We start from the raw sequence: 27367 nt of genomic DNA, 5'->3' as shown, positions 1-27367 counted from the left end.
GGTGAACAGACCGTCGCAGCATTATATATAATATTGGCTGCCTTTGTTTCCAGTGATGTTCATAATTATGGCAGCAGCTATACCTGTATTTCGTTACAGATAGAAGATCTGTCAGATGAAGTTTTTTCCTTACGTCATACAAAGTATGAAAAAAGAGAGAGAGCAAGGTGGTCGCTGTGGGAACAGAGCCGCTGGCCCAGAAGGAATAGCAGGCAGGTGTATTGACTTTGATAAGAGTGTTCCTGTTGAAACACTGGTGTCAGCTGTTGGTGCAGCAGTTTCAGAAATGCTGTCACAGAGAACTTTGAAAATGAGGGCACTCCTCATTAATTAACTCATCAGGGACAGTATCAGGTATGTTTGGTTTTGTGGCTGGAAAGGGAAGGCCATACAGTTCTGAAGCATTCATACAAAGTTGGCATGTTAGTGAACTGGTATTCAATATAAATAATGAATAATGAAAAATAAATATAAATAATGAATAAAATTCTTACTCCCATACTGAACACAGCTCTGCTAGTTTGTGCCACTCCCAGTTATTATGACTTTGGCCACTGAGTGTAACATGAGCCATCTTCACTCACCTGACTTAGATGAAAGTCCACTGCAGAGATGTGTTAGTGAAGGGTCCTGGGCTGTTCCAGGGACTTTATGCTTTAAAAAAGTCATCATTTGAAAAAGTTTAATTGTCACAGGCTTTCTATCTGGTGCAAAACTCATCAGAATTAAATATAACCCTTAAAAGTCTTGCAAAATGTAGTGCATATAAGAGCAAACATCGTAAACTTGTATCTGCAATTTGGCTCTGGGAAAAAAAATCGCTTCAGAATCTGCCAGGACAAAAAGCATCCCATAAGTGCTGGGATAACTTTTCTGCTATTTATCATATGCTTGTGTCTACTCTTGGCTGAAAGTGAACCATGACACTATGAATATATACATATGCAAAGATAGCTTCTTTTAATGCAGGATAAAATTAGAGCTGAACGGTATTAAAGAGAATTATATTGTAAGCCATTTTGAACATAAAAAAAACTTTAGAAAGTGTACTGTAAAATACAAGTCCTATATGTACCCCTGACTTTGAAACTCTATGAACTTCTTGGTGAGATATTAGTGCTATTTGAATTCAGAAGTAAAACTGCTGTTGATGTGAACAATGTCAGACTTCCACCTGGCATTTAAGATGCACGCCAGTATTTTGTATCTAGTTCAAATTTGCATTAAAGGTGAGGTGAAAATTTTTAATCATACTGAATTATTTTGACTGCTTTAGAGATGAGTCCAGAGCAGAGGTGGGAAGGGGGAGCCCAATGACCTGCTGTTTCTTCTCAAGTTACATTGGCATGGTCTGCTGACAGTGCAGTTTGGACTCCACAGGCTCCTGGGAATGATGCCATGTTCCTCCAAGTGGGAACAGCCCACAGCTCACTAACTTCTGCCCAAAATTATCGTTCTGGTGAGCGTGTGGAGCAAGGCACAGGAGTGGGACTGGGCACCAGCTGTTCTGCAGCCACAGTGTGCCCATTCCAGCCCTGTTTTATCTGGTTAGCTCCTCCACATAGTGCTCCTCACTTTGGCTCGTGACAATGAGGTTGTCAAGAACCATCTATGTTGTCATCTGCTCTTTTAATTTAAATAAGTAGAACGTAGGTAGCACGTATGGAGAAATTGAACACTTTGAAAAGAAAATCTAAACTGTTCCTGGTGATGTGAAAGGGGTAGCTCTTAAGACTCTTGTCTCTCATCCTGCACTAGATCTTACAGCAAAAATGCTGATGGACGACACAGCCAAGATTCGGTGCAGAGAGACCACCACGGCAGCTCCTATGCCTCACTGCATTGCGCTGCTGAACCTGTTGCTGACTTGACTTCAGAAGCCCACAGCTCTGTTTGTTCAGGGATTGCACAACTCTGCAGGGAGAGCCAGGAAGCAAAGGTGGGTGCTTCCAATAGCTTCCAGGTCAGGTCTTCAGTGACCACTATCTCTAATCTAAAAGAAAGAACCTGAACATTTCCTCCCGTCTCACTGGTCAGAATATCAGGCTGTCACCCTAGTTTATGCAGACTGAATGTAGCGCTGCTGTTTAGAACTAGATCGCTATGCTTTGTGAATTAAGCCCAAGATTTGTTGACAGGCAAAAATTTCATTGCTCAGCACACACGGCACATGTTTTAGAGGCAAGTATGGCAGTCCTGGGTTCAGGGATGATGGATCTTTTCTCAGGGATGTTGGCCAGGGTTCCAGATGGGGCTGATTGTTATGGGATCAGATATCCTGATGGTCTGGCACCATGGAAAGGAGCTTCCCCCTTCCTGTGCTGTGCCTGTTGAATTGTAGCTGTTACTAGTTCAAAACCGCATGAAGCCAGCTTACATTGACAGCTGGTGCCTAGCAGTGCCGTATTCTTTATCTGAAGAGCCCTGCAAACATTGTAAAGAAATACACTCATTTGTTACTTGATAGCAGATCATTCTGCACATAGCTAATCAGTTCAGACTCAACCGAAATCCCTTTTTCCCTCCTTTTCTCTTTTTCCACCCTCACTCCTACCCTTCTGATTCCTTTCAGTCTGGGCTGTGGGAACTTCGAGTTTTTCCACTAAAAGATGAAGAGGTAGAAGCTTTACTGTGCCAAGATCAAATAACGAATCAGACTGAAATGTCAAGTGCGGCTTTTCCCAGCGACTCTCTCTGTACTTCATGCACACCCATTGGTTTGCCAGACAATGGCCATCCACCAAGAAAACAATCTGCCGAAGAGTCAGAAGACTGCGAAAATGTTTGCCTGGGAGTCAACAATCCAAGAAAACAAAGGTGACAGGGAATAATGTGGTTCATTAAGAAAGCCAATTAAGGTGGAGAAAAGTGTAAGGTAAAATCTCTCTTGTTCACACAGCATATGACAGCACAATTCAAAACCTGTACATTAGCTGCATATAATATATTTTCTTTCTTGCTTTGTAACAGGCAGGATAAATCCCAAAGACAACACTTTCTTCTTCCTGAACCCCAAGAGAAAGTAATTATTTCAAGCTGGAAGTCTAATATTCCCAGTGTCGGGAGTGGGCGCACATAAATTGCTGGCACCATTCACTTTCTGTTGTCATATTGCCACATTTGTTAATAATCATCCTTTTCTGTTTTGTTTGTTTTCAAACGCATTTCTGGTTCTAGTGGATTCTGGTGCAGCAGGATATGCTGTCTACCTTAACAAACAACTTCAACTGAACACAGAAAAACTACTTGGAAAAAATAGCACGGAGAAGTGATAGCCTCAGATTGTTTTCCTGTGTGGCATGACCACGGGGCAAAAATCTGCCTCTATAAATGCATGTGTATAACCCCTGTGTAAGATAAGGGTAGGTGAGAACCAGCAGTTTCAAAGCAGGCATTCTAGAAGCCTTGCATCTAGCTTAAAATCTGTACTCAGCTCTCAGTAGTGCCAGGGCATGTTTCATATAGATGTCCTCAAGCAATAAGATAGAAGTAGACCACTGCATTTCAATAGTCGATATATCTGCTACTCAGAGAGTAGGGTTTCTGCTTCAGTCGTGTGGGTATAGAGAAAGGGAAGGAAAGAGGAGTCAAGTCAAATCAGTGATGTGGCTCTTTGAATGTTGTGTTTTGGGTCATCTTACTTCCTTAGTCCTTCAGTAGCTAATGAGGCTCCTGATATTTTGCTTTAATATATTAAAGACAAAGTCTTGTTCAAATTTCTGTACAGTGCCTTGTAAGAGTCTGATAAGTATGCCAACATTTGGTGACTAGCTAAAAAGGAAAAGATGATCAGTGTCTAGAAGACCAATAAAGAAAAAAGCCCCAAAGCTTTCCACCGTGATTCCAGATAGGTTTTTAATTTCCCAGCAAGGTCACAGTGAGGAAACAAAAGCAAGCTGTTTAAACTTGCATCTATCTAAATAGCATAGTTTGGAATGTATCTGCAATCTCAAGAGGTATTAACAAAGATTAAACATTGAATGTAGGTATAATTCATCAACAGGAAGTTTTTCTGTGTAGGACAGTTGAAGGCAATTTTATAGGAGTCTCTGTTTTTGTGCAAAATTTTCTTCCACCTGTAATATCTGGAATGGCACTGGACAGATGACCCAGTTTTAGTGGTTTTTTCTTGGTTTTTTGTTTTTGTTTGGTTGGTTTTTTTTCCCAAAATGACAGGAATTACGCACTGGGCATCTGAAAACAGTTCAGTGAAGTTTCAACACTACAACCTATTGCTACATTGTAGTTTATTGCACATTCTGATTATTTTTTAAACACTTTTTTAACACTGGTTTGTCTTAAACTTGAATCTTGCCTCAATGTCTGATACAATAATCTTTGATGCAAGGTTGTTTTTTTAATTAAAAGTTATTTCTATATATGTTGTATATAGTCTGAATTTGATGGCCTTTTAGAAGAGAAGAAGTAAGTGATGCTTCGTCTCGGAACAGAGACCTGCTTGGCCCAAGAATGGCTTTGCAAACACTGAAGTGGCAGCAGCACAAAGCTTTGCTGTCGTACTGAAGCTGCACTGGTGCTGTGAGGCTTGGGTCCCCCCAGCGTCTGAACACAGAGGTGGATTGTCCATCTCATGTCCTGCATGTGCATATGCTGCTAGGAAAAGGTTCCTGAAAGTGACATGCCTCAAATGCTTTGCAGGTCTTTTCCGTACCCGTATCCATTCATTAAGACATCTGATCCTACCAGCTCTCACCAGCTTTGTTGTAAGGTCAGGGCTTCCTGCTCTGCCTGATGCCTGGGGCAGCGTGAGGAGTTTCTGCAATTTAAGAGATGGGACAGACCAAGTAAACCAGCTGGCTAGCCGCCTTACATGTCCTGAAGGTGCCATCAGGAAATGGAAATGCAATCCAGCATTTTACGGGAAGGAGCAAGAGGAGAGTGTTTTTCTGGACTGGGGGGCAGGAAGGGAAGGGTGTTAAAATGAGGCCAAAAAAAAAAAACCCTGCATGAAAGGAGCTGGATTGACCAAGTTTGGTCAGTCTGGTGGACTGTAAAGCTGTTCCTGCACTGCTGTTCAATTCCCAGCTGTGGTGTCCTGTTGACCCATTGTGTTGCTTTCGGGTCAATCTCCAGCGTCCTAAAGCAGCTGCTCGTTACCTTGCCAGCTGCAGGGGCTGCACGATTGGTTATCAATACGAGCAAGGGTAAGGGCATTTTCTTTGTCCCCTCTTTAGATGTTCCTGTCAGCCATTGTGGGAACCAGCTAGTGCCTCATAAGGCAGCAATAAAAAAAGCTAGCCAAAGAAAGGCCGGGCAGCCAGGAAACTGAAAAAAAATCCTTGGAGAAACTATAAAAATGTCTATTTGGTCATAACCCCACCCCATCACCATCAGAAGTCTCTTCTCTAACATCTGCCTCTCAGCTGGCTAGACTTGTGACAGCAGACCGCAACTGCCTTCGCACAAAGAGCTGCCTGAGCAACTGCACGGCCAGAGAGCTGTGCCAGAGCATTTCTTCCTCCCCAGGCCGTGCCACAGGGCTGCTCTCCAAGTGTTAGTGGTGCACAGGTTCTGCCATCAGGCGAGCAGCACATACAGAGGCTAGCAGGGAGAGGTGACCAAGAAAAGGCTGCATTTGCTTTTCTCACATCACCTACCTCCAGCAGCCCTTCATCTGGCGGGGCAGGCAGGGAATGCTGTGCACATGTCAAGTGTGAGATGCTTTTTGGGAAGCCCCAGGCTGCTCCTCAGCCACAGCACCTCTCATCATTTGCCACCTTCTTGCAGCAGACCAGGCCCTGTGCCCTGCCCTCTATCTCTACTCTGTGCATCTTTGCTCCAGCCAAGAGGCACACAGTTTTTCTGTAGCCCCATTTCACTACTGGGACAAGCTTAGAAAACCTGCTGAACTGAATGTGGTCACAGGACCAGCTCTCCTTTACTTCTTCTTTTGCTGTGCTGCATGCAGCTGCAGTCAGCACTAGTACTCTCGTTTATTGCCTGCAGCCCTTTTCCCTGCGGAGCTGGACTCCCACCTCCAGACAGTTCAGTTTTTGCATGAATGTTGGGGTCGTGAGGAAGCTGCTGGTGGTGGGAGTGGGCTGAGAGCTCAAGGCCAGGCACATGCTTGAAGCCATAAACTGTGTAAGAAACGCCTGCTTGTTTTCTTTGCCTTTCAGAGTTTTACACAACAGGAAAAAGAACCCAAACACCTGTTAGTCTTTTGGCTGTTAAGCAATGAAAACAGCTGTCAGTACTGCTCCTAATGTTGTGGCTGAAGGCATTACAAATTCTGACTGTGAAATACCAGCTTAAACATAATCCAGCAAGGGCCCACCATGCATGAACTGGGTTGTTGCAGCTTCACAAAGAAAGCCATTTCTCATGCGCTTTGTTTACCATTTTCAATTGAGACATTTTTTTAAGGCCACTTATGTTCTGCTCCCTGCTGCTACGAGGGTTTAAATGCTTCATCTCTGCATCCAGGACCTTACTGGAATGTAAGTACAAATACAAAATTCTAAGCCCTATTAAAATTAAACTCTGTGTGTCTACTGCAGGTTTTTTTTTTTTTAATCTTGCTTAGGGATGTGCGCTGTACCACCCTGTGGAGCACATGTCCAAACTCAGCCTTACTCAGCTGTATCAGTTTCTTTTATCCTGTTTTTCAGTGCAGACAGAGCCTTTGCTCTGTCAGATCAACCTGGACCGCTCTAGACCATGTGACTTAGGATCACCAGACTGTGCTCTCCCTTGTTGCTGAAACTCTGCTTTATCAGAGTATTGCAACATGTAACGGTCCTGGGGTTTGTTTGGCCTCGTGGATACCATGCAGGCAGCTCTTTTGGTTTTCACGTCAGTGTTCGGTTCAAGTCCTGCGGCTGTGGCGCTTCCGCAGTGGGGTTACTGAGAACAGGCCTAAGTAGAGCCCAACATTACTTCTGTCAATGTACAGAGGCAAGAAACTGGAACAGTCTTAAGCATTTAAAAGGACAAATATCATGACTTACTTCCCTGGATGCTCTGTGGTCATTAATAGATTTAACCTTAGATGTGTGAAAAGCTGCTGCAGTAGCAGCCAGTAGCTCCATAAACCCACCCGGGGGGGGGATTTAGCTGGAAAGAAAAAATTGAGTAATTTTACTGTGTGTGTCATTTCCCTCTCCCACAACACTCCCAATCTGAGAGTCAATGGACGCGAAAACTATCAGATTTAAAACAATGATGAAGTGACTACAACCTGTGAAAGAAAACGTACAGTATGACTCCATGCTCAGAACAAAGCATCAGTTAATTAGCATGACTCTGGGACAATCCATCCCCCCCAAATTAATTAGGAAGAAAGCAGAAATTGTTTGATCACCCTCTCAAACCAGCTTATGCCCAACTGCAGGAGGCAAGGATACTACAGCTGTTGTCCCACTGCCTTCAACAGCATGAAAATCTACCCTTCCAAACCCTAAACTAGCATTTTCATAGCCTGTTCATGGCTGCTTGGCCTGAATTTTAAATGAGAGCCATGACTGTTCCTCTGTGCATGCTGTATTAGCCTCCATGCAGGTTCTTTCCAGAAGTACAAATAAGCTGCTTTAACAACTCTATCGGCCATTTGGACTATTGCCTTTCCTAGCCAAGCTTTCTTTTGGCAAACCTCTTCTGGAAGATGTCTTCAGTGCACTCGGTCCAGTTGACTCTGTTTTTCTTTTGCTAGTTCTCAGATGGGGTTGCAAGTAGAAACAGGAAGCAAAGACATTAGTTCACCTAAACCACAATTAACCACGCAGGAAAAAGTACTAGGTTAGCCATTTCAAACACTTGTCTGGACTGTTTGCACTAGTTGTAGCTCCTCCTACGGAAGAATGGCAGTGACGCACACTGTACCACAGCTGTCTCCTTCCCCAGCCACCGAGCAGAGGCCTATCTGTGGGACACCTCACAGGTCCTCGGCTTAGAAGAAAGGGGGGTGCATCAGCTGTCACGCTGTGTCAGCACTTTGTAGGTGACACGTGCCCAGCCTTGCTGCAAGGACAACAGATTTGACTTTGGCCTTGTGGAAAGGGACTGGCTGCAGCTCTAGAGCCTTCTGGCCTGTTCCCCTGGGGCAGCAGACTGTTTGCAGCCCTTCTGTAGTTACAACCTAAAGGGGGAAAAAAACACACAATACCATGAAATACGAAAGGAGTCATCAATACTAATCAGAGCCACAGGAGGCAGATCTAACTAAAATGACCTGCTCAGGTCTCACAGAATCACAGGCTGGTAGGGGTTGGAAGGGACCTCTGGAGATCATCTTGTCCAACCCCCCTGCTTGAGCAGGGACACCCAGAGCAGGGGGCACAGGAACGCGTCCAGGCGGGTTTTGAATGTCTCCAGGGAAGGAGACTCCCTCTAGCGGGTTGTAACTCTCACCTTTCACATGCCCGAACAGGCCAGGCTGGGAAGTCAGCAGGAGCAAAGTGAAGGTATGAGAAATATTTGGCTCCATAACTAAGAGGAGCATTAAGGCATTTTACAGAGCCATCTCCACGCAGAGCATTTCGACCTACATACGCTGAAATCACTGCGGTAGATAACACTGCTGTATGTTGCTATCTTAATTGTTTACTCAGGCAGATCTACAAACCAAGGAGGCTGTTGGTTAAGATAAAAGGTTTTTAACTCTCTGTAGGGTTTTTAAACAACATTCTTCCATGGAATCCTGTCATTTCCAGGAATGACAGATACAGCTGTCTTAACTGGCTCTTTGAAAGGTAAATGAGAAGATACTTTCCAGTTTGTGACCTGGTAAAGACACTGCACTGACCTGTTTTGTGCCTGACTTATGTAGGTCAAGCACTTCTATGCATTAAAAGCAAAACACAGGAACATTTCTAGCATCTGTGGGATTTTTTTAGTCCTCTTAAACTGCATTTTTCCCAAACTTACTCCCAAACCCATATATTTTTGACAGCTTAAAGGAGACTTACTACACCAAGGGAGGGGCATTTAATGCAGATATTGGAAAAATTTGGTAGGAATGCACAGATCAAATGACAAATACAGACAGCAGAAGGCAGCTTGATTGAGTCTTCCACAAGAGAGACTGCTTGTGGTGATGCTACACGCTTCTAGCAAGCAAAAATCTGACTGAAGTTTAGTTCAACCCAGTCAGCGTTGTAAGGTGTCATAAAATTAGCCTCTACAGAATCAAGAGACAGGTTCAAACCATTGCATTTCCAACCCTGAAAGACAGCCAGAATGTTTTTCACTGCTGCTTGCTTCATTGCAGCGAAGGAATGATTCCTCTGTTCAGCAGCAACAAGTTTCCGTAATTAATGCTCATCCAGCTCTCCCTTACACACGAGAAACAAGGGTTCTCCTGCATGCACAGAGCCTTCTTGAACACTGCTTGGGTAGGTCTCATCGATCCAGACAGCGCTTTTGAGCTGCTTCTGAACACACATTCCTTAGAAGATTGATCACAGATCTCGGATCTGCGCTCTTCATAATAGCGCTGCCAGACACAATCATATTTGCACCTGCCTGAAAGACATCAAACACCCACTCAATAACACAGAACACATCCACTTCTGAAAGTTTTCTTGCTGTAAACACACCTAAGGAGGTAGTGAATTCTAGGCTGGTGGGCAAACAAGCGCTGTCTGTGGGACACAGGTAACATACTTCTAACTACAACCACAAATTGAGTTCAAAAGACAGCTCCTCCCCAAATAGGTAATTTCTTAATCATTGCTCCCATTTACCCGAACGTACAAGAAGCAAACAGCTTCTCTAGCTTACGGGAGGCTTCAGTAGCCACTGTTAAAAAAGGCAAAAGATTAAACCTCAAGTAGGTCTTTAAAAGGTTATTAAATGTGCTGTTTCCACTGGAAACTAACAGCCAAAATGCAATTCCTCCTAAGCTGTATTTTCTGAGGGACAACTAAGCCTCAGCACAGTGACTGAGAATGCCACTCCGCTTCAGCCTCTTACCTCTGCACACTTATGGATGGTGTCAGGCCCAACTCCTCCATCCACTTCAATATCCAACGAGGGAAACTGTGTCCTCAGCCACTGAACCTGAGCCACAGTATAAAAAGGTTGGCACAGAGATCCATGTTCAGCTGCTACCGTTACCTATAGCTTCTTATGCACCTGGACAAGGTTTATTCACCTTACTGCTACAGTCCATACTGTTAAGTGGCTTTATGCTCAATAAATAAGGAAAGAGAAACTTACCTTTGGCATCATGTCTTCCATAAATTTCTGCCCTCCAAATCCAGGTTCTACGGTCATCACCAGAGCCATGTCTATCTGATTCGCCCAAGGTGCCAAGTGTTCAACTGTAGTGCCAGGCTTGATAGCCAAGCCAACCTGCAGGAGAGGCAAGACAAATCCAAGCGTACCTTAGGATGACACAACCACAGCAAGATTGGCTGGAGCTGGGTACAAACTCCTAGGAAAATAATTATGTGGTTGCGTAAGCATGGTAAGAACAGCCTGCTTTAAATAAAGGCTCCTGATTTTCTTAAAACGAAGGCTGACTTTGTGCACAAAGATGGTTAGGGCTGGACATGCCAATCTCCGACCACCTGAAACTGCAACGATGGGTTTTTTGCTGCCAGAAACAGGGTGGTTAGTTCAGCTGAGCGCAGCACACTACTCCAAGCATACGCTCCCCTCACCTTCATCCCATTCTCCCGAATGTCTTTTATCAATGCCCCTGGATTGTCCGTAGCTTCTAGATGAAAGGTGTATTGGTTCGCACCAGCGACAGCCATCGGTTTCACCCACTGCTCTGGTCTGGCAACCATCATGTGCATGTCTGGAAGAGGGGAGCGGAGCGAAGAGCCCTAAGCCCGTGAGGCAGCAGGACGGGCCGGCCCCCGCCGGGTGCCCGCTCCCAGCAGGGGGGGCGAACACCGGGGCCGCTCCCGCAACGCCCCGCAAGCGCCTCCCGCCGCGCCCCCGGCCGTACCCCGCCGCCTGCCGCCCCCTTACCGAAGAAGGGCTCCTGGCCCAGCTGCTTGCGCAGGCTCTCCACGACAGGGTGGCCGAAGGTGATGTTCGGGACAAAGTGTCTTGGGGGTCCAAGAGAGAGACGCGCCCGCCCGCAGGTTACAGCCGGCCCGGGCGGGACGGGCCGCCCTCCCGCGCCCCCGGGGCGGCCGCCCCCCGCGTCCCCCGCCCCGCCCGCCCCCGGCCGTTACCCGTCCATTACATCCAGGTGGAGGTAGTCGGCCCCGCAGTCCAGCATGCGGCTGCACTCGGCGCCCAGCGCCGCCAGGTCGCTGTTGAGGACGGACGGTCCGATCCGGCACCCCGACGCCATCGCTGCCGCCCCACGACCCGCGCATGCGCCACCGCGCGGCCTGACGGGATGGGCGCGCGCCCGCTCCCCGCCCTACCGCGCCATCTTCGGCTGTGGGAGGGCATCGCGCCGCGCTGAGGCCGGGGAGCCCGGCCGTTCCGTCTGGTTTGGACAGACGACTTTTTTTTTTTTTTTTTTTTTTTTTTTTTAACTCCGCAACCAAGTGTATTTTGTCACCCTCGAAGCACGCTTCCAGGCAGCCGTGTTACTTCGCGCCCTGCCGCACCGCACCCTCCCGCAGGCTGGGGGCCGGCAGGTGCCTGGTCAGCTGGGGCGAGGCATGAGGCGAAGCTGCCTGTATCCTGGCATAAAATGATCTCAAATCAAAGGTATCAAAGCCTTTTACAAAGGAAGACCGACGCAGCGTTGCGCAACAGGCTTAAACAAAGAACTCTGTCCTTTTGCTGTCAGACTCCTCTGTATTTAGTCCTTGGGATAACATTTGCATAAAATGCTGAGGCAACGGGACTGACACACTGACAAGACTCGCACAGCCCAGACGTGTGTTGGACGTGACATGCACTTAAGGCCTCTAACGCTAAGCAGCATTGTTCGTCTTCACAGCAGAAGTATACCAGTTCTGTTACAGAGATAACGGAGGAAAGCACAAACCAGCTAAAGTACATCGTATGCACCTCATTAGTACAGTATTAAGTGCAACCGATACGAAAGTAAAACACGTGAGAAAAACAGACTGACTGGTCTGCCTGTCTGTTCCAAATCTCAACAACCATCCAACAAAACTCAAAAGCCATCTGCCCAGCCACCTGAATAAAACTAAATTGCGGATTATATCAGTTAAAAGCTGCATTGATTTCTAGCAGGGTAGACATTAAAAAGAGGCATTTTACTCCTTGCTATGGCTTACTACTGTGGGTTCACCAGTGACAGTGGGAAACCTGAACGGAAACATTTATACATATACTGAATTAAATGAAGGAAATCACAGTCATTTTCTCATTGTTAGAGTGGAGGACCATGGTGAGGCATCTACTTTTCATTAAGAAAGATGCTTCCTTCTCATTTGCAGCAGAAAAGGTGACTCTGTAAAATGCACCATGAATTCTGTACATGCTATGTCCCAGCCGTTTACTCAGCTCACGTCTAAAACTCTCCTCCCCCACCCGACTGCCAGTAACCCAGCCTACCTTGGGATCTGAAAGTGAAGCTGTGTTTTTTCTCATTTGTGCGTCACTGTTAATAATAAAACTTAGCATCTGGAATTTAGCAATTCTTTGAGTGACCTCCAAGCTAAGAGCTAATCCAAAGCAGACTCCTATAGGTAGCTGGTGCTGGCTCCCATGCTCTGAGGAGATAAGAAGTGGGACAGCATGTTTTGGCCAGCAGAGTAAGCAGTGTGTCATTCAGGACGCCCACTGAGTAGTGGATCGAGACACTGCAATCGTCACCCAACCACCTCTCTTACAAAATTGTGTTCGTTTTAAAGTTGCATTAGTGAACCACATGTATATATATATACATATATATATATGTGGTGTACTATAAAAATATTTGCCTTTTCAGCCCTGCTTTTCCCAAGAGGTGCTGAGAGGCTCTACCTCTCAGCAATGCAGTAGAAGCAGAGCATGCTCAACACCCGTGAACCAGGGAGGAGGATGGCTTTTGCTATCTTCAGAGGTTTAATGTGCATGCATTCCCTCCTCAGATTGGTGTGCACAGCCCCCGTCAAATTTGAGCATTTGGCAGATACCAGACAGCACAGCCTGAAGGCTCTGTGGGTTTCAGCAGGTTGAAACCTGCTGTCAGGTATATGGTTAATTTTCCATGCAACTTTAAAAACCGCATGCTGCACTACAGCAGCGAGGCAGTCGTTTGTGTGGCAGTATTTTAAACAGCTATTTCAGAGCTGTTGAAGAGAGATGCGAGTCCTTTCTTTGGAGATGGATAGGAGGATATTGTCTGTCTCCTCAGTAAGGCTGTTTTATGACGCGTGCATCCAAATTACAAGCCCTCAGGAGCCAAACTGGTAATTAGCACATTTTACAGACTTTCGGGATGATCTAAAACATTTTTCATCTCTGCACAATAATGCCATGATTATAAACTCTAGTTCTCCTAGTGTAAGCTGAAAAAGGCAGCATATGATTCCCAAAGCACAGGGTAACTTTGGGCGTTGCTTATGATTTCATGGTTTGTTTCACAGCTGTTTTGCAGTTTGCCCGTAAGCAGCTAATGGCTAAATTCACATTTCAATGTAATTCCATAATGCTGCAGCGTAGCCCATAACTCAGTGGTGACTTCAGCTGATCCCCCACAGGGATCTCCACCTATGTATAAATGTTACATATATATCTCTCTAATACTTGCAGCCATGAACATTACATACATAAAATGGCACCTTTTTAAATACAATCTCAACATGCCAAAAATAGATTCTTTCATCAAGTTTCTGCCCTGCAATATCCATCTTTTGTTTACAATGTACATATATATTTATATTTATATAGATAGGAACATGAAAATACCATATATAAATATTTACTTTAAATCCCTATATCTAAGTACATATGACAGCATCAGTGGACCAGTTGCTAGGTACCAGAAGGTCCACACATTCCAGATGTGGTTTCTTGGGGTTTTTTTAAGCTGTGGAGATGAATTACTCAGTACATTTAAGCAGAACAGCGTGGGCTATTTATACCATCTGCAGACCACTCACCCCCTGCCCATCTATATCTGTGCACAGCACGTGCATTCCTTCTTACGGTATGTACTGTATTTAGTTTTACAGAGCAAATATTTTTGTAGCACAAGAGCAATATCTTACAGAGTGGAATGGAACCAACAGACGAAAGTAAACTTAACTAAAGTCTGTGGTGCCAAAAAAAAAAAAAAAAAAGTAATTGCTCCACGGTGCTTATCATTGCTCTGCAAGTTAGAAACAGTAGTCCTAGGCTTGTGAAAATCAAGCTTTAGATTGGTACTTTTTGTCAGTGTTTTCACTGACAGTACCAAGGTGTAAGAGCCTTGGATTCAGCTACTATATAGCCCTCCTTGCAAAAATGCTACAAAAATAAATCTTGGGCACAATCTCAAAAGAGGCTTCTCTGTCTCACACAGCACAACAGCCTACTTACCCAACGAGGCCGCTGAGCACAGTACATGGCTGCCAGTTTGCCCACACACCCCTACCCTGAGAATTTTCTAAAAATTCTCTGTTCCTGCGGTCTTCCTGAACTGAAAGAGATTTCTTAAACAGAAATTTGCCAGTCTATAGCAACCAGCTGTTAGCTATTTTCTACTTTTGGATAATAAAGTGCTCTTTCTTTTAATTAGTTGCTAGTTAGCAGGGAACTCAAAGGAGAAGCTATGCTTTCTCTTCCTCCTCTCATTAGTGCACTTCCCCAAGAGTTAAACATGAGATTCATCTAAATCGACATCTGTCTCCCCAAGCTCCACGTGTGTGAAGCTGAAATGAGTGGCCAGCAAGGGGTTCTCCATCCCGTTGTCCTCACTGATGTGCAGGACAGTGTCCCCGTGCTGCAGCAGGCTGGTAGTCTCGAGGCCAGCATAGTCCTCAGTGTCAGAGAGCTGGGTGGGTGGGGTGCTTTGTGCTGTTGTTGGCCGGGACTCCAAGCCCTCCTCTTTTTCCTTCTCCTTCTCAGCAGAAAGTGCCTCGCTCTGCAATTGAGGAGAGCCGATGGTCAGGCTCGGAGAAAGCGGGAGGGGGAGGGGGAAAAAAAAATCAAGGGAACATCTATAAAATATTTTCTCATTTGGAAATACTTTTTCTATAAAGGGCCAGGCACTTGCAGATTTAAGATCTCTAACTTTTTGCCATAACGATATATTTTTGCTGGCGAACCAAATTTGTAGCAACGATCAGAAAGGTTATCTGATTTCAGTCATTAACGCTTCCTCATTTTGTTTTTTTTTTAGTGTATTCTCAAGACAGGTGTCTTTCATTTGTTCATGGCAAAGGACATAACCCCCAAAAGACACTAGATATCGGGCACACAAAAGTTATCTCAGTGTTACTGATGTGTTGAAGGGATGGATGACTGTGATTGTCCCTGCACTGTCCTCAGCAGTGTCCAACACAGAAAAATGTTGGACAAGCAATTTCTTTTTGAAATATGATTCTTTTGCTAAAACAATCCTCAGGTTTTGAAAGAGTCCTTCCTTAAGGATGCATTTCTCAAGCTGTAAAAACCTGTTGATGAAAACTTGCACTGGTGAGCAGGTCTGGAAGGACTACTACTGTATGTGACAGGAGGATGGAAAGGTTGCATAGATCTGGAAGTGAATGCTTTACCAAAGTAGAGGGTTGGACAGCCAACTCAGCCTGAAGAGCAGACATGCAGAAGAGTTTGCTGTCTTCACTCACCCACCAGCTTCTGTTATTGCACTGTAATGCATCAGCCATTTCCCGATAAATTTGCCCTGCAACTCTGAAGCGGCAGCAGACAGGTGCACGTGATAAAACCATCAGTCACGTTACCTGGCCAGTGGTCTGGCTGTGGAGATCAGCTACAACGATGGCAGGTGAGGAAGTCAGCACAGGTTTGCTTAGTGGTTCCTGCTTGCTGGTCGCCTGGGGGCTGCTGCGGCTGCAGCCCTGCTGCTGGGCTGCTGGAGCCGATGGGTCCCCTGGGGAGGCTGCTGCTGTCTCAGGCTGGGCTTCAGTGAAAGTCACCGACCGCTTCTGCTCTGCTGAAGGGCACAAAGCCCAGAAGACTGAGTATTAAAATGCTACAATTTGGGAAGGAAAATGCGACAAGAAAAAAAGAGAGGATCCCTGGAGTTTTTACAACTAAAACAGGATTTGTGATTCATTCCATCTTTATAAGCTGTCTAATTGGAGTCTAATCTAAAAATGTTTTACCCTGGGCTTCCTCTAAAGCCATAGCAAGAGTCAGGGATCTCGTGAAGACTAGTCACCCGACCTATCTTTGTCATGGCTTGGTGAGATAAATGCCACCCATGACATCTTTCCATCCCAGAGTAATATACTGAATAGAATTCCCGTGTGAGTTAGGCATTTCTGCCCTCAACTGAAAAAAAGAAAAGTGAGATGCAAAGATATAAGGGAATTGCCCAAGGTTTTACAGGAAATCTGACAAAGGAAAGAGGGCAGCTGATTGCCCCCATTCCTGCAGACTGAATCCGCTATCTGGGAATAACAGAACAGCACAGAGTGAAGACAGCTAGACTAAAACTTAACAGTAAAACTGATATCCCTGCCACTGCTTTTAAATATTTATGTTTCAAACATCTCTGGCAGCACTGTTGCCCCAGCACAGTCCTGGCTCAGCGGTTAGAAACCCAGAAAGTTCCCAAGCAACCTCTGCTCTTCCAGGTGTTCCCTCCAAAGTTACCAGCTCACTTCAAATGGAACAGAATACAGCCCCCTGCTCTGCTTGGCAGTGCTGACCCCTGGAAACATAGTGCGGACAAGAACAGTCCTATATCAATTTCCGTATATAACTCTTGAAGCTCTGCACTGCTAAGCTTACAAATGATGGGAAATTCCCTTTCAACTACTCTCAATAGCAGCTTCAAAATTTGCACATCTGGAGGTTTCGGACAAGGCTTCCTGAAAGAGGACACCTGTCCCCTAAATTCTCCACCTCTTTAGGAAGAATGGTAATTCACTGTCCATTTCCAGTTTCACCTTGAAAGACTTTGGGGAAACTATCAAAGTGTTTTGTGGGGAGGATTTTTTGATAGGATATCCACTTACTGGGAAAAAGGATAAAACTGCTGGGACTTCACTTTAATATAGGCTACTAACGACATACTGTCTTTTCCTTTAAGCTAAAACAACAACATAGTATTTTCTACTTTCAAATATGAAGTGCTGGTCTGGAAACGCAGCAGTGCCCTACCACTAGGCTTTGGTTTTGGCTGGATGCTCCGTCGTGTGGTTGAAAGTCGAGCTCCATGACGGCTACGAGGTTCGGTTTGAGTTTTCTGACGTGACAGCAGTGGTCGTCGAAGCTAAACGTTGGAAGAAAGAGTTAGGCTGATGTATGCTCACATATTGCACAACTTCTCATCTGTAAGGAGAATAGATCATCATTGTCTATTCCTCTAGACGTCCATTCACCCTACTTTTAGCAGATACATGTTCTAAGGTTTCCATGGCTCAGACATCTCTTTCATATGAACTTTGGGGGTTTGTGCCTTTTCAGTTTCAATACCGAATGTAATGCAATGCAGTTTATGTAACTATTGTTTATTTAAAAAAAAAAAAAGCCTGCAGAGGAGAGTATTGGGGAATTCAAAACAAAGTGCACTTCCTCTCTTAGGGATTTGTCAGGCCTCACAGCTACGACCTGTGCCACGGTTCCTGCTAACTCAGCAGACTGCACTAGTATATCACAAATTATGTAAAAGGGACACGTCACATCCACAAATCATTTCAAACCAGACACAGATGAGAAAAAACCAAACCAACTCAAAGAGAAGGAGAGAAGGTGTGTTCGGTCCCCATGTTCTCACCTGCCGTAGGCCTCTCTTCCGCCCCAGGGGCTGCTGCAGAAGGAGGTTCTGCTGTCCTGGCTCACTCTGCACACTTGCCACCCTGTTAGATGTTGACAGCATTAGGCCAAGCACAGAAGCACCCTGTATAACTAGCAGGTGTCCTGGCAATTGTGACTTAACTAAATCAATAAATAAATAAACCAACCAACCAACCAACCACTAATGGCACAGTCACTTCAAAGATCAATACTGTCTTTGAAGGATGGGGGGGACGTGTCTGTTGGGTTGTGGCTTCTGGGGCTTAGGAAAGGGTGGGAGGTGGAGTCATGGCATTCAGGACTTGGCCACGCACAGGTAGCATCTAAATATAAATAACTGTAGATTTCAGTTTTCAGTCATTGATTGATGCATCCCACTGAGCAACACTCACTTCTCTGCATCCTTTGCCACATCAATAAAGGCAAGAATATCAGCTTCCTAGCTCAAAAGCCTTCTTGTTTGCTTTTCCTTTTTCAAGGACAATGTTTTAAAAGCTATTTTTTTCCTCCCAAATAGACTCCACAGCCTCATCACAATTTTGTCATCTGGTTTTAATTTCAATTTAAGTCAACAAACAAAAAACAAACACAAAGTGACAAAGGATCCATTCACATAATGGATGCATGAGTTATGTGAACAAGGCCCCACACTCAACACTTGCAGCCTTAAGTCTTTTTGTGGCTAACAAACGAAAAAGACAAGTAAATGTAGATTATATATATGTATATATATAGAAACACAGCTTTTTATTTTTGAATATCTTGGCACAAAATATCTGAAAATCTACAGTAAAAGAATCTTTAGCAATAAAACATACCCGGCTACATACCATCTCATTCTACCATTCAACTGACCATTTAATCTGCTTAATATAAAAATACCACCCTCCCCTCATTTTTAACAAAGCACTGTATTCATCCAAACAGTTAAAAATTGGTCATTTAGCAGACAGCAGTCACAAACCATTTTAGCTGAATGAACTACGTCTGAGAGACATATGGTTACAATAGCAACTAAAATTGAAGATGGACTTCTTTTAAATCAGGCAGCTGCTTATGTGGGACAGACTGGAATCCAGTGAGCTACACGTCCTATTTAAGCAACGTCCAGCTATATCTGGTACACATTGTTGAAGATTCACTATTACAATCCATTTTGCCTTTGGCCTGCATTAATCTAAAGGAAAACAACATTCCTTTCTCTAGATGTTTTCCTTGGATCTCCCTGGAGGAGCTCTGCACCACCAAGAGAGTGAAGGTTTATCGCCTGACCTTACAGGAGCAGAGGAAGAAGACAAATTTGGTCAGACAAGACATGGAGGATGTCCATGGAGAGGCTTAAAAAGTTCTGTCTCATGAACAACTCATTCTCACTTTGGCAGAAGTTGTCGCCCTTAGAAGGTTTGGTGGAACAAAACATGAGAGCTTCCTGGTCTGCTTCAGGTCAAAGTCTGGTTACCTGACTTGAAAGTCCTATTCCTTCCTCCCTTATCAGTTTAAACTAAAGACAGACTTTGCACTAAACTGTATGTGTGTGTTTCTACCAGCTCTACTGGGGACACAGTGGGCAACTTCAAGGAGAGCGATATCTTAAGACCCTGAAGCTGTTCGTCTTCTGATTGTCTGACCACAGCCTAATAATCCTAGGCACGCCCTCGGCAATCTCACCACAGCTGCAGTGGTTTGGAAAAAGAAGGAAAAGCTTCTGCAAGCTCAAAGCCAGAACAAACAAGATATATTTGAGTCCTTTTGTCCCTCAGATAGCTCTTCCAAATGAGATCACCAGTCTCTGGAACATATTTTCCAGCTTTTACGCAGGGTATTGACATGATTTACATACAAAACATCCTAAACATCATGCAAACACCGCCTATGAATAAGCAGAGCCCTCAGAGTTGCTTCCTGTTAGTAGGACTGTGTTCTTGACCCAGACAATGACTGCAGCACATGTGACTGCTAGGCCCAGGAGCAACGCATCATTCCTTATTAAAGCAAAGAGTCTGCGCTTAAATTAGTCTTTAGATCTGTGGTCCAAATTACCTGAAATTACAGCCCGTAGAATTTTCTTAGTCTTCTGTTTAGAGGATTACATAAAAATTTATTCCTCTGAATTTTAAGAAGTTTTTAGAGTAGCTACCAGTATGTGAATTAAGTAGGAATTAGCTGGAGAAGGTTTTGAAAAAATAATTTTCTATTGGACTAGCTTTTGAGAATACTCTTACAATTTCTGATGAAGGGACAGTAACTCTTAGTTCTATGCGTGAGGAGACAAATATCTGTAGCAGAAAGACTACAATTATATTTGGTACGAAACTGTTTATAGTGGTGAAACAAACTCATTTCACATGCCTCATAAAAACACTTTGAAAAAGTCATTAGGTAAAAGGAGTACATGGACCACATGAGGGCTCAGAGGCTATACATGAGGAAAAAAAAACCCTGTTCCATGGAGTAATCTGTGCACTGAAGACAAACAATAGGTGAGCAAAAGAAAGGATGGACTTTGTGTCTTCCCACTGGAGTCTGGAATTTTTAGCCTGGCTTATATCATGAGTGAAATGAGTTTAGTGAGCTGGTGGATGTTTATTTCCACTACTGAATCATTACACAAATTGGTATAATTTGGGATGATCTTATGAACTGAAATTGCAGATATCTATTGCAGGCAAATGGTGGACCAGGCAGAAGCCAAGTCTTGCAGAGCTGCCTGCACATAGCGCAGTCCTGCTGTGCCTTCTATCCCCAATTTTGAAGAAGGGAAGGAAAGAGAGAGAGAATCATAAAGACCACAAATTTCAGAGGAGTGACTGAATTTTCAGATATAACCTTTCAGTTCATGAGGGTTTGTGAGGGTTTTATTTTCACATCAAAGAACAGCACTGCTGATCTTGTTTCCGTGAAAATTAGTGTGGCAGGCAGACTGTTGGCTCTGTGTAGCCTGCCCTCCCTCCTTTTCTGTCTCTCCTTGTTTACCAGACCTGACCAGGAGTATACTCTTTTTCTGGCAGCCCGTGGGACCCAGTCAAAGAACACTGTATCAAATGCCATTTCAGCTGGCAGTACGTTTCCCTCCTGTGGCAATGTGATCAATAAGAAGGGTTTTTCTGCAGTACATAAACAAGATTTATTTGGGAATAACAAAACAGATTTTATTCCCTGCCCATCACAAAGATGCTCGGTCACTCTCTGAGTATCTCTGTGAGGGGTTTTAACTTCCCAGTAATGTCACTCCCATTACATAGTTAGGGCAGAGACAGATGAGCAAAAGATCAAACAAACCCAGCTTCGTGGAAGCATGTCGACAGCACTACAAGAAATGACAGCCAGCGCAGTCACACAGTGAGGATTAAAAGAAACTTTATCAGGTTGGCAATTATAATAAGTGATGTTCATGAATTACAAGAAACCATGCAGCCAAAAAGAGAAGAAAAGAAAGAAAAAAAAAGAAAGAACCAAACAGCGACAAAGGAAGCAAGGGGCTTAAATGTCTGTTAAAGAGGTGTGCATGCTTGCTACGCTGTTATGGTAGAATGGACACCCTTTGTGTCCCAAGACATCAGAATGAGAGGGTTGGTGGACAAAGGTCAGTGGAGAATGGGTTAAAAGGTAGATGAACTCCAGCTCTTGTGTTCCCAGGCACATCCTAGCCCGGTCAGTGTTAGATCTGTGATCTGTTAGATCTGTTAGGCTGTGCTTGCCTAGGCAGTGTGAGTTCACTCCGATTTTCCCTATTAGGCGCCATTAAGCTAAGACAGGCATAACAACGAACATAAAAGGGGAATGTGTTTGTGCAACAGATTTCCATTACAGTGACTTCTCATTCTTCTTCCTTTCTGATTTGGGACAACATCCTCTCCTCTCAGCTTACAGCCACAACGAATCGCAATGCAATGCTGGACACATATGCTCCTCAGCCCTGTACCCCATGTTATCTGCTTACGTCTGAGCACTTAAATGCTATCCTCTTCGTGTCTCCCCTGCTTTTCTACATGGCTGGCTCTAATTGCTATAGAACAAAGGGAAGAAGATTTTATTCTTTTTTGTGTTTGTCACTATTTATTTAAAACTCCCAACTTCCATAAGGGTCTAGTCTCCATATGATTTATTTCTTTATGTCAGTTATGACTAAACATCAGCTTTTGAATTCAGAAGGCAATCCTAAACAGTTGCTATCATTGTGCTCCAGCCAAAATTAAAGTTATGTAAGAAAAACTCAAGCCTGCTTTATTCAAAACTAATGTTCCTGGATATAAAACCACATTGATTCTGTCCTATGATCCCCACAGCACAATAAGCTCCTACTACGTCTGCTTTATTCCTCTGTCCTTTAGAGGAGGAATCCAATTTGCACATTTAACAATACAATTGAAACATCTTTTCTTCCTTACAGAACTGTAACCTAGCCTTTTTATAAGGACTTGCAGTATTTCCCTGTCTTCGTTCTTTCTAAGACTTTGCAGCCCTGATGCCCTTCCTTCAGGTGTTAGTGCCTGCTCCTTGAAAAGAATAATAACCCTCAACAGAACTGACTCCCAAGTACATCTCTTAACCCCTTTGCCTACGTAAATCTCTGAACCATAGAGCAGAGTGGAGGATACAGTGTCCTGGTCCTTTGTGAAAACTGGTGTGACAGAAATTAGTAGGAACCCACTGTATAGCTGATAACATTTCAGGGTTCAAAATAAATTATTGTATTTGAGCTCACCTGTTGACATAGCTGTCTTATAATCCTCGACCTCACCACTGTTATTAGGAATGACTCCCACCCACTTAACAAGATCAAAACGTTTCAGATTGAACACTGATGTAACCTGCTATCAGGTCATTATGGCTTTAACTCAGATACAGACCTTGTCCTTCCTCATCGTCCTCAACTGTAGCTCTACTTAAGGGAGAGCGCTTAACCTCTTTGGTTGAATGACTTCTGTTCTCTTTAGGCCCCAAAACATGCTCAGCTGACTGTGCCATCCATTTTGCTTTGTTGCAAAACCAGATAACAATATTCCTGCCTCTGCGAACAAGCTGATATCTTTTCCTAATGTCACTCCTACAGTAGCACCAATGAGAGACTGATCTGCCAAAGCAGGATTCTCTCACACAAAGGACACCAGGAAACTTGGGATGATCTCAGTGACACCACCAATGATAAACTCTCATTTGTCAGCTGAGGAGGATGGACAAATGAACAAAACAGCCTGTCCCCACCCTGAAAAGCCACTACTGACATCTAAAACCGAGCTAACAAAATAAAAACCATTCACGCAAACGCCTCTCAATATATCCACATCTTCAGCTGGTGTGGTAAAGTAATGAAATAGCATGTTACCCTCCATGTTGCCAACGTAAGGGGCCGTGTTCTTCTAGAAGGAAACAGGGATGCCCTTGGGACTAACGACAGCTCTCCGACCTCATGAGGATGGGTTGAGACGTGTGAGCACAGCAGCAGGACAGTAAGGATGATTAACACAGCTGAGCTGGCTGTTAAAGGTGCAGACCTCTCATCTAAGCTCACTCCTGACCCATTTGACAGGCACAGCTGTAACCGGTTGCACATGAACTCCCCTGTCCATGGGTAATGGGGAACAGCTAGACCTGAACTCCATCACTGACAGGGCAATTTGAAATATGTATTAATGTTATTCACCTGCAAGCTTTCTAAATTCATCATTGGAGAATTGGAAACACTTTGTAAAAATAATGAGAATTACTGTAAAGCACCCACAGAGAACTATATATTCTACAGGAGTTATCATAATTAGTTTTATTAGTGAATGTTAAAGAACACAGCTCAATATTGTTATTAAGTCTTTTGTGGCGACAGCACTGTGAGATGAATGGAAAAACAGATGTCTCTGTTTTATATAAGCCTCCAGACTAATGCTTATAACAGGCTACAGCTAATGCCTCATGGATAATCTTTCTCATGCCTTTCAAGCAATTGCTAAACGAGGGGAAAACCCTAAGGCTAGCCAGCCAGCCTGCTATTTCACTTGCTACAGCTTTTTCTTTCTCCTTCCCCTTAGCCTCCTCAAAGGTATTGGCAATCAAAGCTGAAAACTGAAGGTGGGTTGCTACACCTTTGACTTGCAGGCCTGAATATCGATGAGCCACAAGAGACAGAGATGGAAAGAGTGACAAAAGGTGAGGGGAAGAGACAGAGGAGATTGGAAACGTCTCGTTTCCCAGCACACACACTGACAGACAGGTAGTGTTAACACTGTACCTAGAGAGGCTGCCCTCAGTGGCCAGGCTCGGGGAGTCATCGAGGACATTAGGTTCACTGCAGGAGGGGCAGGGAGATTAAGAATTTAGGGAAAGAAAATGCAAAAAGCATGCGATTGTCTCTGTTTTCAAGGGAAAAAAATATCAACGGAATAAAAAGGTAAAAAAAAGGACCGTAACATTAATTGGTCTCGCACGCTCAACAGCACATACATGACTCAGAGGAGCTGAAAGAACAGCTGGTAACAGGAGCAGCCTTTAGAGGGAGTTTATACTACATGGAGACTTCTACATATCTGCTGAGAACTGGGGAGTTGAGGGGTTTCGTAGGATGTGTTTCCACAGGAAATAAGGACAGGGAATTGTTTCCAAAGCGATTTTCCTGCAGCTTTTTTCATTTATTTAAGTTCTATTTACTTCCAGCTTCATAGAAGACTTTTTTTTTCTTCCCCCTTCCCCATGAACCACTTCTTCCTGAGGGAGGGCTAATCTATCTCCAGTGAGCTATAGACCACTCTCCTGGTACGACTCTAAAGACAAACATCTGGAAAACAAGGTCTTGTAGTGCAATGAAACTGTAAGTAAACAGCTGGTGTGGATTGATCCTAGCAAACAAGTACACAATCACATTGCTTTTCTATGCTTCAGCCATTCGGGCAGGAGCAAGCTTCTCAGCCCATACAAAAAACATGAAAGAAAGAATGCAGTCTGCTGAGTTACCACCAGGAAAGCAATGATAATATTACTTAACATTAATTAGTTTACATTTGTGAGGCAGTCTGAAAGCCCAGAGAGCATCCATAACTAAAATGGGCATGATGTCGTGGACTATGATTATGCTTGCTGAGCTTGTACTTCCCCTACACAGATGAAAAGCAATTCTCCTGGTATACCATGTACTTGAAAAGTAGAGAGCAAAGCTCTGTTGTAATTAAAGTAGTTTTTTTTCTCAGCATCACCGTGACTAGGGATTGCACAAAGCAAACATTGCTATCAGTCAGCTGTGACTCTTATGAAGTTTATGCATTGAAGATGGTAGTGGAAGATTGAGGAAAATGCAGTCTTGCATATTAATTTTTCAAGAAACAAAGGGACTGAATCAATTGAGTTCAAAAGTCAAATGAGCTCCTGTAGCCCTTTTGTGAAAACTCCCAGATAAAATCTGTGTAACTTCTCTCTAGTAAATCACTTCTCCTATCTCTGCTGGTATGTCCCACAGCTGTTACTTTTCCTTCACGTATCAAGGTTATTTCTTTAATTCCAAGCAAGACTGGGGAGGGAACAGTGTTGTTTGATCTTACAAGGCTGGTCAAGAGATAATGTAGAATTTATTCATTAAAAGTTCAAAGGAAATAACGTAAATTAATCTGTCTATTGTCAGATATCCTTGGATAACTATGTTGCAGACAAATAAAGCATTAAACATTGCTTGTGTAGAAAAAAATTAAATGCAAAACTTCTCTCTACATCTTCTAAAGATGTACATTTGCCAAATTCCAGTCTCTTTCTCACCACTCTATGTTAACCAGGAATAAGGCATTCAAAGTTATTTCTATCAACAAGTATATTTCTGGTTTTAAACAGTATTAAATCCCATCTTTGAACTTGACGTTCAGTTTCTATGATGAGCTAGTTACTGTTCTAGGAGGAACAAAGACTACGTGGAAGAAAATGAAGTAAATCAAACAGGATGCCTCTGCCCCCCTTCCCAGATTCTTAGGATTCATCCCTGCTCTCTACACAGATTGTGTATAGTCCCCTGGTTCAATGCATAACCCCAAAATCATGTGTTTTCTTTTTGCTATCCATGGTAATAGCAGAGGAAAATAATAGGATTTTTGAAACTGTTTAAAAGGAAGGTTTCTATGGATGATAGCTTGTTCTTATGGCCCTTTTGCAACACAGATCCTCCTGGGAAATCTTTATTTGGAACCCTGCACCCTTGGTCCAACACTGTTTCAAGGTGAATAAATTTAGCATCACTGTGCTGGTACTGATTCTGAATCTCATATCTGTGGGATACTATCCCACATCTCTCATGTACACATAATATACCTGTGCCATTTCTGCTCTCATGAATATAATGGGAAAGGTGAAAAGCCCATGTTGTTACCTTTGGCTGGGTAACATGCCCACCTCAGCCTGAGGTGCAGACACGCTGGAGAGATGGCTGGAGAACCGCCTCCTCCCAATGGCACCCATAAGGTATGCTTCTTGTTCACTTACCACACTGGGCATGCTCAACGAGTCATCTAGAAAGAAAGGAAAAACAGGAAAGGAGAGGAAACAACCACCCCAAGCCCCGCCTACATGTGTACAGTTGTCAAGAGATAACGGGATGCCAGAGGTGTACCCAGCATTTACTTACCAAGCACCCAAGCCTGCAAAATTGAATTCTTCCATTAGATTTTACAATCATGGTTCAGAAAGACATATGCATAAAGCCCTGCAGGATGAGGAACCAAGCACAAGAGGCAGGGATTTACGTACGCTCTCAGCTTATATGGCTCTCAGGAAAATGTGTTTGGGGAATTCAGCTTCCACGAGGGCTTAATTCCTGTGATTAATGAATTGTTTCTTAATACACAGTGTTTTTGAACATAGAAGTTGTAACTGGACATTTTACTGGTGTGATACAGCAAAGCATTGTTACAAAAGAAAATACATAACAGCATAACAGAACTGACACCCTTTAATGCCCTTTGGGGCATACATTTTAAAATGTCACCAAAAAATTGGATAAAATGACTCAGATACATCCTACTGCAACTGAATTATGCAGAGAGTTGGACTGTGATCAGGACTGCTTGAAATTTTCTGTGCTGTTTCAAATTATATAAAGTACCTGGAAAGAAATCACTCTGCTGTGATTTTTACCACAACTTCCAGTTATAAATGAATAAAGGGGAAGTTTTGTGTAATTTTCTCTTTTCTTTTTGACCTTTTCCAATTTTGATAGATAGACTGAATTATTTTATGGCAGCATTAAGCCAAGGCAGGGCTGAGGTAATCTAGGAAGATAGCACTCATTGTTCCACACAGTGGCTCATAATTAGTCTGAAGCTGAAACCAGAATTTGCCACAGTGAGTATCTAAGCAATGTATCAGCAATACAATACTGGGTGGATTGTACAATGTTCAGTCGTGAACCCAGCTAAAATAAAGTTGGGCTGAGCCTGGAAGGTTTCAGACTAACTGTTCTTTCCCAAAAGGCAATTCTGCCATAACTGCACGGGCCTTTCTTTTGAGCCACCCATTTTCACTCCTTTTGTTTAATGTCTTTGGGGAATAGTCAGCAGTCCTCAAATGCAACAGCGAAGCACCTGAGTTTCAGGCATTGGGGCAACCA

General features: G+C 43.8%; 3 protein-coding genes across 5 annotated transcripts in view; 1 reads left to right on the top strand and 2 right to left on the bottom strand.

The window, feature by feature from the left end:
* The window catches only part of KANSL1L (KAT8 regulatory NSL complex subunit 1 like), a 67742-nt gene extending 63363 nt beyond the window's left edge, over nt 1-4379 (top strand). Inside the window, 3 exon segments of the mRNA XM_075094030.1 lie at nt 100-212; nt 1759-1939; nt 2573-4379. Of these exon segments, the coding sequence (XP_074950131.1) occupies nt 100-212; nt 1759-1939; nt 2573-2821 (543 nt within the window). The 3' untranslated portion in view covers nt 2822-4379.
* Nucleotides 4380-8927: 4548 nt separating this feature from the next.
* RPE (ribulose-5-phosphate-3-epimerase) lies at nt 8928-11309 on the bottom strand. Of its 2 annotated transcripts, none has more exons than XM_075094033.1 (6): nt 11151-11309; nt 10942-11021; nt 10626-10765; nt 10180-10314; nt 9934-10020; nt 8928-9483 (listed from the first exon to the last, which is right to left on the bottom strand). In XM_075094033.1, exons 1-6 carry the CDS (start codon nt 11270-11272, stop codon nt 9361-9363), a joined length of 687 nt encoding a protein of 228 aa, XP_074950134.1. In that variant the 5' UTR covers nt 11273-11309; the 3' UTR covers nt 8928-9360. The 2 variants fall into 2 exon arrangements, with proteins under 2 accessions (XP_074950134.1, XP_074950133.1); XM_075094032.1 differs by having other exon boundaries at nt 11162-11306.
* A 2596-nt stretch (nt 11310-13905) lies between these two features.
* Nucleotides 13906-27367, bottom strand: part of UNC80 (unc-80 subunit of NALCN channel complex) — a 134559-nt gene continuing 121097 nt past the window's right edge. The window contains exons 60-65 of one of the 2 annotated variants that reach the window (XM_075094034.1): nt 26132-26270; nt 24020-24076; nt 17777-17858; nt 17161-17272; nt 15774-15985; nt 13906-14953 (exon numbers count right to left, since the gene is read on the bottom strand). In XM_075094034.1, the coding sequence (XP_074950135.1) occupies nt 14684-14953; nt 15774-15985; nt 17161-17272; nt 17777-17858; nt 24020-24076; nt 26132-26270 (872 nt within the window). In that variant the 3' untranslated portion in view covers nt 13906-14683. The remainder of the gene's footprint in view (nt 14954-15773; nt 15986-17160; nt 17273-17776; nt 17859-24019; nt 24077-26131; nt 26271-27367) is intronic. The other variant, XM_075094035.1, reaches the window with a different exon arrangement.

This window comes from Phalacrocorax aristotelis, chromosome 5, assembly GCF_949628215.1.
Source record: "Phalacrocorax aristotelis chromosome 5, bGulAri2.1, whole genome shotgun sequence".
Taxonomy (NCBI): Eukaryota; Metazoa; Chordata; class Aves; order Suliformes; family Phalacrocoracidae; genus Phalacrocorax; species Phalacrocorax aristotelis.
Note: the sequence above shows the minus strand (reverse complement) of the source record. Positions and strands in the feature narration are given on the sequence as shown.

Excerpts from the sequence above, each read along its gene's own strand:
- RPE (XM_075094033.1), bottom strand. The coding sequence starts at position 11,272 with ATGGCGTCGGGGTGCCGGATCGGACCGTCCGTCCTCAACAGCGACCTG. Across the intron at positions 11,022-11,150 it reads CACCTGGATGTAATGGACGG|ACACTTTGTCCCGAACATCA; the intron begins GTAACGGCCGGG and ends TGGACCCCCAAG. Across the intron at positions 10,021-10,179 it reads TGGAAGACATGATGCCAAAG|GTTCAGTGGCTGAGGACACA; the intron begins GTAAGTTTCTCT and ends ACTGTGGCTCAG.